General features: G+C 38.1%; 1 protein-coding gene across 1 annotated transcript in view; it reads right to left on the reverse strand.

Annotated features, from left to right (window-relative positions):
• LOC103773417 (utrophin-like) overlaps window positions 1–12,271 on the reverse strand; it is a gene marked incomplete at its 5' end in the record, with an annotated part of 260,165 nt that overhangs the window by 5,828 nt on the left and 242,066 nt on the right. Inside the window, 3 exon segments of the mRNA XM_008940784.1 lie at window positions 332–440; window positions 6,537–6,780; window positions 7,162–7,320. Coding sequence (XP_008939032.1) covers window positions 332–440; window positions 6,537–6,780; window positions 7,162–7,320 — 512 coding nt within the window.

The following is a 12,271-nucleotide window of genomic DNA, read 5'->3' on the forward strand; positions in this document are numbered from 1 at the left end:
CAAACAGCTGTTAGCCATTTCAGTCCAACAAAACCTTGTTCCCCCTTCAGTGAGGATTTATTTGCCTGGCAAATTCACCTGATCAAAACGGATGGGACCAAAGAGCCTGTTGACAGAAATCCATAATTCAGAGTCATAAGGATTCTTGTGATACTGCAGCTTTTTGCAAGTATGGGGAAGCAACAGCTCCAGCTGCAGCAAGTCTTGTTCCCAGTGGCATCACAAAGATCAATTCCTTTTGATGTATAAATCTTTTCAGAAAGATGCCAACAAACCTATTCAGTAGTCAGCTACAGACCCACGCAGCATATCATCTGACCAAAACACTTACCTGTGTGATGAAACTGTGAGCTTTTTTCTTGCTCAAGTGGGTAGCTGAGGGCAGAGTGCTGGGGCGAAGCACAGGGGGAGGTGCCATTAACCCGTGAGTCTGACTCAGGCTACATAAAAGACAATAATACTCAAATTTAGATAAATTGTATCTACAGAACTTAAGCCATCACTCTTGCTGATGCTGCTTCTCAATAGTGTGGAGGACACCAAATTTGCAGGAAAACTATGTACTATGTAATCTCCAGAAAATGATGAGAAGGAACCCATATACTTTGAAAACTGTTGTAGGCAAGCCTTTCTAGACTCTTAAATTCACCTGAAGAATAAAACACCTAGGGTTTATATTACATTTAGCTGTAACCATGGATACACTTGAGAACACATATAAGTATACATAAATGGACACAAAATAAGAAGTGATTGTAAGACTTCTTCACTGTAACAACTCAGAAATATCGGAAGGGATCTTGTTCAGGTTTCCCCTCCCCCCTATTTTCCCCATTTTCTGTAAGAAAATCTTTGAGGAAGAGAGTAGTAATACTGTATTTGAGCTCCAGAAGTGATTGTTCTGAAAAAACAGAAGCACGGGAAACAGTATTTACATCTGATGTAGTTACTGAATCTTAGCTGAAATGGTTGCCCCTATCATTTATCTTTCTGAAGATAAAAACAGCTCTCTTCCAAAAGACCAGATTATTGAAGTAAATCTGTCAAAAGCAGATACATAAGCAATAAAAAATATCACTACTTTTAAGAGCTTTTTGAAACTGAGATGGAACAAGTACCTAGAACACCTGTGAGACTCAATGCAAAGAGGTAATACAGAATGGCAGTTAATTTGTGCACTACTTTGCTCCTTTGCAGCTCACAGCCTTAAATGCAACATTCAATTTTTCTGAGAAAAGTTCCAGTTCAGAAAAAAAAAAAAAAAAAAAAAATCACCTTCAACAAGATCTAAGATTGTTGAATAATGAAAAAGATTCTTTTTCTTCTATACACAGTGGTGAGAAATAGAAGGAAATGTTCCCTTGAGCACTCAGCAAATCTTTTTTTTCTCCTCCAAATCTTATCTCTCTTTCAGCATGACAATGCCAACTTCCAGCTTTGACTAAAAGAATAAATCAAGAAATATTGCTCTGCATATAGAAGACAGAGAAAAATTGAAATGTTTTCAAGTAAGCCAAGGATTTTACTTTCAAGGCTCTCCTATGAACAGTGAATGCCTATCAAGTAATTAAGTAATTTACTATTCAGTATCAGGCTTCAACCCAGCTACATGGCCTAGGTCAAAGGATTATGGTGACTCTAAATAGGTCAGTCCTGGGGTAACTAACTGCAGGTAATTCTGTATAGCCAAAAACCTCTGTTCAAGATGAAGTTAGAGCTAGGATGGTAGAGAGACGAAGCAAAGTCTCCAAGGGTTAAGAGTTACTTCAGTGCAGAACAACAAGGCTAACTCCAGTGGCAGAGAGGCTGCTTGCCCACCTCAAAAAGAGATGGACAGGGGGAATTTGAATCATCCAAAATGCAAACTTGCACCTGGATATAAGTCTGGATCTCTGTTCTCCTTCAAGCAGTAATGGTGGACAAATGGTGCAGAGATGACAGAGGGTGGAAGAAGGTGCTTGAATTGATAGGAAATTGCAGCTACAGCTACACATAGACTAGATCAAGGAGAGTGGGGCACTGCAAAGTCAAGATTAATTAGGATAGAAAGGAGATACCTATAACTGAAATGATGAGTTAGTAGTGGAGGTTATTTAGTATGACATAGGAGTGCTATTGCAAAGGACAAAAAGATCCTGCAGAGCATGAGGACTCTAACAGTGGATAAACTGAGAAGAAACAAGACATATTTGGAATACTTTACAATGATGTTTGAATTACTGCAGAAGTCAGAATGAAATACTGCAGTTGGATTTAAGAAAAACAAAACAAAACACCCACCAAAATGAAACAAAACCAAACCAAAACAAAAAACCCACCACAACTCACATCCCCTTCTAATCAATGTCTGGTGACTTAGTTTTAATTTAAATATACTGTTACTTTACATAGTTCCAGTGACTGCAATAACAGGAAAGTGGGTACAAGCTGGATCATAGGAGGTTTTGGGTGAACATAAGGAAAACCTTTTTCACAGTGTGGGTGACAGAGCACTGGAACGAGCTGCCCAGAGAAGTTGTGGAGTCTTCTCTGGAGAAATTAAAACCCGTCTGGATGCATTCTTGTGTGACCTGATATTTAAGTGGTCCTCCTCTAGCAGGGGGGTTGGACTAGATGATCTTTTGAGGTCCCTTCCAACCCCTAATGTTCTGTGATTCTGAAAAAGCTAAAACAACTCCATCTCCTCTTCTTCCAAAATCAGGACAATACAGCTAAGCAGATGAAGAATGGGGTTTGGAGCAGAAAGTGGAGGGTTCTGGTAGTGGCATAAATGCCCTAATATAATAATCAGATACTGGGAAATGTTAGATACACACAGCTGTAACAGTTTTTCTGGGAGAGAAACTTAGAAAAATGTGTAGAAAATCATGTTATACTTGACCTCGCTTGCATAACACCTACAAAATTTAATCGCTTCCATCATCAGCCCCCTTCAGCATCACAAAGTTTATGCATTCTTACTCAAAACAACCCAGCAGACAACCCTTAAGGAGAAACTATTAGAAAATGGCCCTAGATGTTACCATATTCCTCCTCCTTCTTCCTGAATAAATAAAAGCAGGGATACCAAGCATACCTCTAATAGGGATGACAGGGAAGTTTCCAGCTCCAGTTTCTGTGAGTTTTCAAACTTCCTGTTATGCAAAACCAAATAAAGATACAAAGGGACAGATGCATTCTTCTCCAGAAAATTCTGAATTTGAGGGAATTTTTTTCTGCATTACTGAAGCAAGTTTCTAAAGCATTTCAAAGGAGATATTTATTTTAACTGTTTTTGATCTACAGTGTCTTATTTCACTGCGTCTCTGTCTGGAGTCTCTGCCGAAGAAGAGCCTGAAGTGTTCTGTGGCTTAAAGGATTGATAAGATTCACTCGTTCTTCCACTGACTTCTGTTGCTTTTGGTAAAACCTAAAACAAATCAGAAAGCCTCCCCTCCAACCTCTGGACCACAGGGAACCTCAAAACAGCCAATTCCCTTACCATATCCATTACAGATGCTTCTTCTTGTTCCAGACTTACTCCTCCCAGCTACAAAAGAAACAAAATCTCCTCTGCTCTCTTGAGAAAGACCCTCTGTTTTCAGTTGGAGGGGGAGCTGCAGTCCCTGTTTACTGTCTTAAGAGTCTGATCATATACCAAGTCACAGATGATTTTAGCTCCCATTAACTTTAATACCAAATCCCATATGAAATCTCTACTTAGCAGCTGAGATAAGCAGAGAAAAATCCAAACAGACTTTAAATGCCCTTCATACTAGGTCTTTTACTTTGCACATGCACTATCTAAAAGGGTTGAAGAAAGAAAAATGAAAATTGATTCTTTATTTTTTTTCCCTGTATGATTAACATGTTGGTATCGAAGTTGTCACATGCCACTTCTGTTTCACCTTCCTCTTTGGCACTATCATCAATCAGGCAGACAAAAATGACAACACTGTGTGACAACTACCAATCCTTTGGGCTTGCTAAAATAAAAATAGCATGTTAACCTCAGAGTTGTGACCTGAAGTAGGCAAATGTGTAATGAGGATGCATGCGTATTTCTGCTGAAGGTGCTCTCTAAAGAATGTCCTAGAATGCTCTCATCTAAATTAAACAGTTACTCCAGGAAAGTTATTTTAGAGGAACAAGTCCCAGTATTTTAGATTCAGTGGCGAGTTATTAACCCAAACAACAGTCAGGGGGCTGAGTGGAGAAGAGAAATGGAGAGATTCACTTTTGTCAGAAGAGAGAAATGGACATGGCATGAAATGCCAGTCATGGCAAAGAAATTGCTCTAAAACTGTTGTGTCTTTTAATACTAGTAAATATTATGACAGGAATTACCAAGTTGTTACATATTTTGACATTAGAACTTACGAGAATCTTTCTGGCAAATTGCCCATGTCACTAATGAGAAAAAGTATTCCTTATATCCACTAAAAAATAATTGTGGTAGCCACTAAACACAAAAGAAACAAATAAATACACTTAGATCCTCAAGTGGCTTCTGATAAAGTCCTTCTCCAAGCAGTGAAAGAGGTAAAGCCTTTCACAGACAGTAATGGCCAAGGGGACAGAGAAACAAAAATGCTGAAGAGTGGTCATTTTTTCAGAAAGTTAAAGGGGCAGTAATGGGATTCAGTGCTGCTTCAACACTGTATTATTGCCAAAATAAAGAAGTTTCAAATAACATCTACTAAAAAACTTGAATTATTTACAATTTCTGAAACCTCTTCAGGGTAGTAGCTTCAGCATCCTTGGAGGCAGCTTGCAAAGTATCTGCTTAGTGGCAGACAAACAAAAACCCCACTAAATAAAGTAAGGTTGCAAATAGAAAGGCATATTGAAAACTCTCAGATATATAGACCTTTGCATATACTTGACTTTGTACTAGCCTTTTCATTAAAAGAGGAGAAAGGAACAGCTTAGGAAACAATACTTGCAACAATCAGAAACACAGCATGACTCTCACAGAGGCACATTTCAGGCAGGAATTAAAAGAAAAACAGTATATAGCAAATGAGGTGTAAATGATCAGAAATACTGAAAAAGGTCAACTGTGTTCTACCTTATCCTATCAGAAACTACAAGCTGCTGAATGTCCAGAAAAAATCCAAAGGCAGAACTGATAAGAAGAAACTACTGCCCCTCCACTTGCTCACTTTATCACAACACACATGTATAGCCTAAAGCTCTTACTAAGAATGTTATAAAGATACTGAAAAGATTAAAAAAAATTACAATATCATCCACAACCATGTTAAGAAAAAAAAAAAAGGAACGTTTTAAAGGATGAAAGCTTTAAACACTAAGCTGAAAGTGACTGTGGGTTTCACAAAACTGCATTTCTAATCTAGAGCTGTTTCTTTGCAAATATTAAACCTTTCTCTGAGACACCTAGTATTGGCCATAGTTCTCAAGATACTTAGTTCAGGATTTATTGTTAACAGTTGCACCAGTTGTTATCTTCTCTGTTAAATATTTAAGCTACTCAAATACTGATTAAAGATGCTAGAATAACAATAACAACAACAAAAATATTCTGCTAGAGGGGTAGGGAAGCAATTGGAACAGATGCATCTTAATGCTATTCAGTCAAAACTGCCTAGAAAAATGACAAATACAGGCAGTGAAACAAGCAAACAGGAAATAACACCATAATTAGAATACCATCTAGAGCAGTAACTTATGCCATTTTGATACCTGGTTTATGCAGTCTGTTTCCTGGCTTAGTAAAATCTTCCACTATGTACAGGTGCCTACCAGACTCGTGGAAGACAGCAATCATTTGCCTTACTGTACTCTGATCCACATCTAATTAGTTAAGAAAAAACATTAATCCAAATATTTTTTCCATCATTCAAGCTTCCACATATGATATAGTACATCTCGTAACAAGACCCTGTAGATATTACTGCTGATTTTATAATCTAGGCATATGGACGCTGACTTCAAAAACAACACTTCTTTCTCAACAAAGAAACCCTGCTGACATTTGCCAAAAGGTTCTTGCCTTCAGCATTCATTTGTGCATAGACAATTTTGCTCTAGCTTATTGGTCTAAATATGCTACTCAAGAAGAACAAGATTTTAATATAATTGATTGCTCCTTTGCATTTTAAATGTAACTTTGGCCATCTGTCTTTGCCATGCTGAGAATGGTTTCAGTGACTAACCATGACATCAAATAAATTATTTAAGGACAGATTGGAAAACCGAAGTCAATTACAGGGTGCAAATGGCACCACTACTTGGAATAGGGTATATATTTTCTCACCTTTGCTTTTTACTTCATGAAAAACTATTGCTTTGTTTGTGTTATTCTCAGTGTTTCAAAAGTTACCATGATCACTCCAGTACTTGAAATCATCTTGGCCTCATTTGACTTTCACTAGAGGGTAGGAAAAAATAGCTCTTCATGCCAGAAACGACCGAGTGCAACAGACTAAAATAGTGTGGTGAAAACATCTGCAGTAAAATTCCAATGCCTTTGTTCCACTAAGAAATCCATTGTGCAGAAAAGACACAGAGGAAAGACATCAGTGTACATCTACCTGCTCAAGTAGCTGCCGTAGCCGGTGAAGCTGAGACTCCAGTTGTTTATTGTGATCTTCCAATATTTGCATTCTTGCTTCCAGGCGACCTTTATGTTGCCTCAGGAGTTTAGCTTCAGCAATGAGCTCAGCATCTTCAGAAGCATGCTGGGGTGACACAACAGAGTCAGGAGGTGATGCAAGAGGGTTTATTCCTCTCTGGAGGTGTTGCTCCTTTAGTTGCTCGTATTCTATCTGGAGATTTCTGGTATATTGAAAAGAGGAGAATGATGATTTAAGCAAACAAATTAAAATCAAAAACTTCCTTAGATCAAACGATGTTATCGTCACCTCCAAGTAAGAACACAGTGGCTCATACAAAGGCAATATCTTGACTTGTAGTTTATTGGAAAAAATATAAACCAATAAAGTAGAGGTGAAACTACAGTATTATATCACAGACCCACACAACAGTCAGGCCATGCATGACATATACCTTCATTGATTTTTTTTTCTTTTTTTCCCCCCCTAAAATTACGACTCCTAGGTCCATCTCATATCATCTCCAACATGTATGCATAGGACACACACAGATCAAACAACAGTGAGGTGACAATTTAGACACCAAGTAAGATGATTATGAGACCTTTGCTCTTCCTCAAGGTCAGCAATGATGCGCTCCAGCTCCCCTCGCTCTTCTTTTTCCACTGACTTGAGTATCTGAGCAGGACTCTGTGGCTGACTCACAGGCGACTCTCCTCCCAGTGTCTGACAATACTGCTGGATAAGGGCATGCTCATCCTCTCTAGAGCAATAAAACAACACAAATAAAGAAAAAATAGGAAGTTCATTATATACAAACTAATACCTTTCCAAGTAAAAGTGCAATGGAGCTTTTCAAGGGGCTTTTAAAAATTTCCTGTTAGACAATTTAACACCTTTCATCACAAGAGGTCCAAATATACGATGTCATTTGAATGAATAATAAAACCTGTTATTCAGAAACATACATACCTTGGAAGAAACAGTTCTGGTTGGAAAAGACCTTTAAGATCATTAAGTCCAACTGTTAAGCCAGCACAGCCAGGTCACCACTAAACCATTTACCTAAGTACCACATCTACATGCCTTTTAAATACCTCCAGGGATGGTGACTCCACCACTTCCCTGGGCAGCCTGTTCCAGTGCTTGACAACCCCTTCCATGAAGAATTTTTTCCTAAAATCCAATCCTGTGGTACAATTTCAGGCCATTTCCTTTTATTCTATTACTTGTTACTTGGGAAAAGACACAATCCCCACCTCTCTACAGCCTCCTTTCAGGTAGTCAGAGAGAGCAGCAGGGTCTCCCCTCAGCCTCCCTTTCTTCAGGCTAAACAACCCCAGATCCCTTAGCTGCTCCTCATAAAACTTGTGCTCTATATCCTCCACCAGATCCATTCCTTTCTGTGGACATGCTCCAGCACCTTGATGTCTTTCTTAGTAATGAGGGGTCCAAAACTGAACACAGTACTAGAGATGTGGCCTCACCAGTGCGAAGTACAAGGGGACAATCGCTTCCCTCATCCTGCTGACCACACTATTTCTGATACAAGCCAGAATATTGTTGGCCTTCTTGGCCACCTGGGCACACTTTTGGCTCTTATTCAGATGGCTGTTGACCAACACCCTCAGGTCCTTTTCTGCTGGGCAGCTTTCCAGCCACTCCTCCCCAGGCCTGTAGCATTGCCTGGGGTTGTTGTGACCCAAATGCAGGATCTGGCATTTGGCCTTGTTGAACCTCATACCACTGGCCTCAGCTCATTGAGGTAGCCTCTCCAAAACCCTCTGTAGAGTGTCTCTAATTTCAGGCAGATCAACACACCCACCTAATTCGGTATCATCTGCAAACTTACTGAAGATGCTCTTGATCCCCTCATTCAGATCATTAATAAGAATATTAAAGTACCAATACTGAGCTCTGGGGTATGCCACTTGTGACTAGCCTCCAACTGGACTCCATTCACCACCACTCTCTGGGCCTGGCCATCCAGCCAAATTTTTATCCAGTGAAAAATATAGCCTGTGACAGTTCTATCTGTTCATGGCATTCTACTCCACATAAGTTCATTTATGATATGAAGGATAAAAACAGTGATGTATGAAGAGATCTTTCCATAGAGCTTTGGTTGTATATCCCTTTCCTTCATCTTATCTTTTCTGATGAACTATTGGTTTGCAGAAAGTTTATATGTAAAATCAAAAAAGGAAAATAATTAGTGAGTTCTTCCACTTTAAACAAAGAGTCAAAAGTTTAAAAGGAAACAATGTACCTTCATTTATTTCTTCTCTGTCTTGGCTGTAATCAGTAATGTATTAATGAGAAGAAACAAGAATATGGATCTTCCCATGCCCATTTGTATTAAAAAGAACTATATAAATAAAATATAATTGGTGTTATATGTGCATTTAAGTCTTTCAAAAATACAGGGAATATCTGACAGTGTTAGCTAAAAATGAAACAACACAGTGCTCCTTTTCATTCCTTACCTAAAGAAAAAAGCCTGTAACTGCTTTTTCTTCTCCACCACTTCAGTGATCTCAGGGAAACCCATCATCACTCACTTTGCTATTTTGCATTAGTCTAGTTAACACCAAAACAAAGGCTAATGCAGTTAATGGAGCTTGGATCAGGTCCTAATGCGATAATGAAAACCTCAGGGTACTTCTTCACCCTTTAACCATCTTGATAAAAAAAATCTCACCCCTTACAACTAAACTTTTGCTGAAGTGATGTAACCCTTCTGGGGGCTTCAAACACTGTGGTACATAACAGGGCTTCTACTGCCCTGCAAGACATGCAGAGTCCCCTCACTGCAACCAACACAGCTGCACTAAGCTCTGAGTGCTGGACACTCAATGTCACACCTTCAACAAGTACAGGATCCGAGTATTAAAGCAGGCCAGAGAGGGAACACAGCTTTATCATCCATGTTTCAAAACACTGTTTACATCTTCATTTCAGTGATACTGTGTAACTATTCATACAGCCTTGTTTTGTGCAGAGGCTTTGATGTTGTCCAAAAAAGTTCATGTAATCAAGTAGTTTAGTCTGGTTATTATAATTAGGCATCAAAAAGTTGCTGTCTATGTTTGAAGATGATGAATTAGTTTATAAACGACAATGTAGGTCATCTGAAATGCATATTTTTTTTTTAAAAGGTCTCTGTAAGGATGGATTTTTTTTATATTTATTTGAATTTGTTAAATCTGAAGATTTTGCCAAGATTTTGCGTTAGCTGTAACGTCATTTTTAATGAAACTTATAAACCCCTTAAAGAGAGAGTTTACACAGTAAATGCTTATATACTTTTGACTGTATTGTGGTCCAGCAGGTAAGATCAACACAGTTAAATACAGCTGATTTTATATTTTGGACTCTTGGTTTTTCAGAACAGGGAAAATTTCATTTCCCTCCTCTCCCACTGGTTCAGAGTCTCAGAAACTGTATAGGACAGACTGTGAATATTGACCAGTCTTTTTTCAGGCATTACACGTTGCAACTGACAGCAGGCTTTTTCACATGCTGAAGGAAGTGCCTGATAAAATAATTATCTGGAAAGAAAAGAATATTTTTACCATGTGTTCCCACCTCTGGTCTGTCTTGCAAAACTACGAGTTCAAAAAACCAGAACCTTGAACCTGCACTAACAAACCTCATGACTGTAATTAAGACAAACTCATCAGTAGCACAGCAGCCCCAGGGCAGGGCTTCAAAATAATCTACAATATAAGAAAGTTACACATGGTCTCTGCCAAGCAACTTTCATTTTGAGAATCTGGGACTCTCTCATGCAGAATTTTTTGGAGATGGTAATCAATAACCAAAATAAAAGCATAACATCACAATAAATCCCTCATCATTTCTTGGTGGTTATTCTCCTGAAGACCCCATGTGCTTTGAGGAAAAACTAGAAGTACACAAAGGCCTTCAAAAGCAGGCACTGTATCTCCTTTTTAGCATTTCACCATAGTAAGAAAGCAGTAAAAATAGTGTCCCAGGAAGTCACACTTGAAAGAAGTACATCCCAAAGGAAAAAAGCACCCCAACAAGTAAACGCAGAGAAAACAGCCTTTGAAATATCCTATTCTCTTTGTGGATATGTATCTTCAAGAGGTCTATTCCAAAACATGCATTATGCATGAAGGAACCAAGAGCCAAGTAATGTTGCATATAACTTCTCTTGCATTGAGATGATGCTGTGGAAAGAAAAATTCAGATTTCCTGACAGTTTCTTTTCATCGGTTTATTATTTTACCCAATTAAGAAAACTAACTGTAAAATTAGATTTCTGATAGTAATGTGTGGGTATTTGTGAACCTCCTTCATTGATAATTTTAATTTTTCCTGTGGCTTTCATACTAAATCCTATGCATTCTAGTCCAAATAAAGTGTACCTGGACTTCCTGATGCTATGAGAAGTATTAGAATAAGGTTCTAGAAGGTACTCCAAAATGCTTTAGTTTTAACTTACTTGTTCTTCTCTTAATTTTATCATTACATGGAATCAATATTGCTTTGTGACAAGATGCCTTTTAACCACTTAATTAATGTCAAAGTACTCAGGTATCATATAGTGAGGCTGCACTTTGACTTAGGACACGTTGAGTGGCAGTGCCAGCTAAAGGTACCACCACCTTCATTGCTTGTTCCTAGTCCTGCACCTGAGTGCACAGCCCCCTAACAAATACAATTTCAGATATGTCCCAACTCTGCCTTCAGCTGAGCCTGAGGTGGCATCAACAGTCCTGCAGACATGAAGATAAGTGGCAGTAAAGGCATTAATCATAAAACAGCTATTAAACAGTTACATTTAAATAGAAAGTATTCATACTATGTCCAGTACAGTTAACTTCAGTATGGGCTAGTTAGGATATTTTGTACACTACAGGAATAAGCGATTCTTGTCCTATTTTCCTAACTTTTTTTTTGTCTTTCCATTTTGCTACACCATGATTTTTCAAATTGTGAGGCATATCTTTTTATTAGGGGCATTATTTATAATTCTTTGATATAAAGACAATTTTTTCCTTATGCTCATCTTCACAAGTGAAGAGACCAGTTTGCTTCAAAGATACAAATCTGTTTACATGAATTAAAGCCAAAGAAAATTCATCACAACTGTCTAGTCTGAACATTCAGAACTCCCTAATGTATGGAGAAAATGACATGAAGGAAACATATTTTTATTCAACATATTTATTCCAGAAAACTCATGCATGAGAGCATTAGAATGTTTAAGAAGCTGGACTTGACTACAGTAGAGACTATGACTTTTTTTTCCTATCTACAAATATTTTTCCAATGGAGGAAAATGTGGTTTTTAATGGAATTCACATACCTTTAGAGGAAGGGAGGGTTAGAAAAGCTTAGTTAGGGACAGAGAAGAAGTCATAATGATATTCAAGACAATGGATTGGTTAAAAATGAAGAAATTTCCTTGAAGAAAGTTTTCTTAATCAAATGGCATATCGCAAAATCTTCCCCCCCAAAAACACCTTATGATGTTTAACTGATGCAGATGTTCTCTTACTGTCATTCAAATGTAGAAGACTTCTTACACATGCTCTGTGGAGCATGAAGAGTGTTAAAAGTATTATTGATGAGCTTGTGAACTTGAGAAGACCAAAGCAGTAACCTTCCAATGTTAAGCACCTCAATGCCTTTGTTTTAGGTTCACAGTAAACTGAAGGACTCTTGAGGACTAATAAAAATAA

Source organism: Merops nubicus, unplaced genomic scaffold, assembly GCF_000691845.1.
Source record: "Merops nubicus isolate BGI_N331 unplaced genomic scaffold, ASM69184v1 scaffold875, whole genome shotgun sequence".
Taxonomy (NCBI): Eukaryota; Metazoa; Chordata; class Aves; order Coraciiformes; family Meropidae; genus Merops; species Merops nubicus.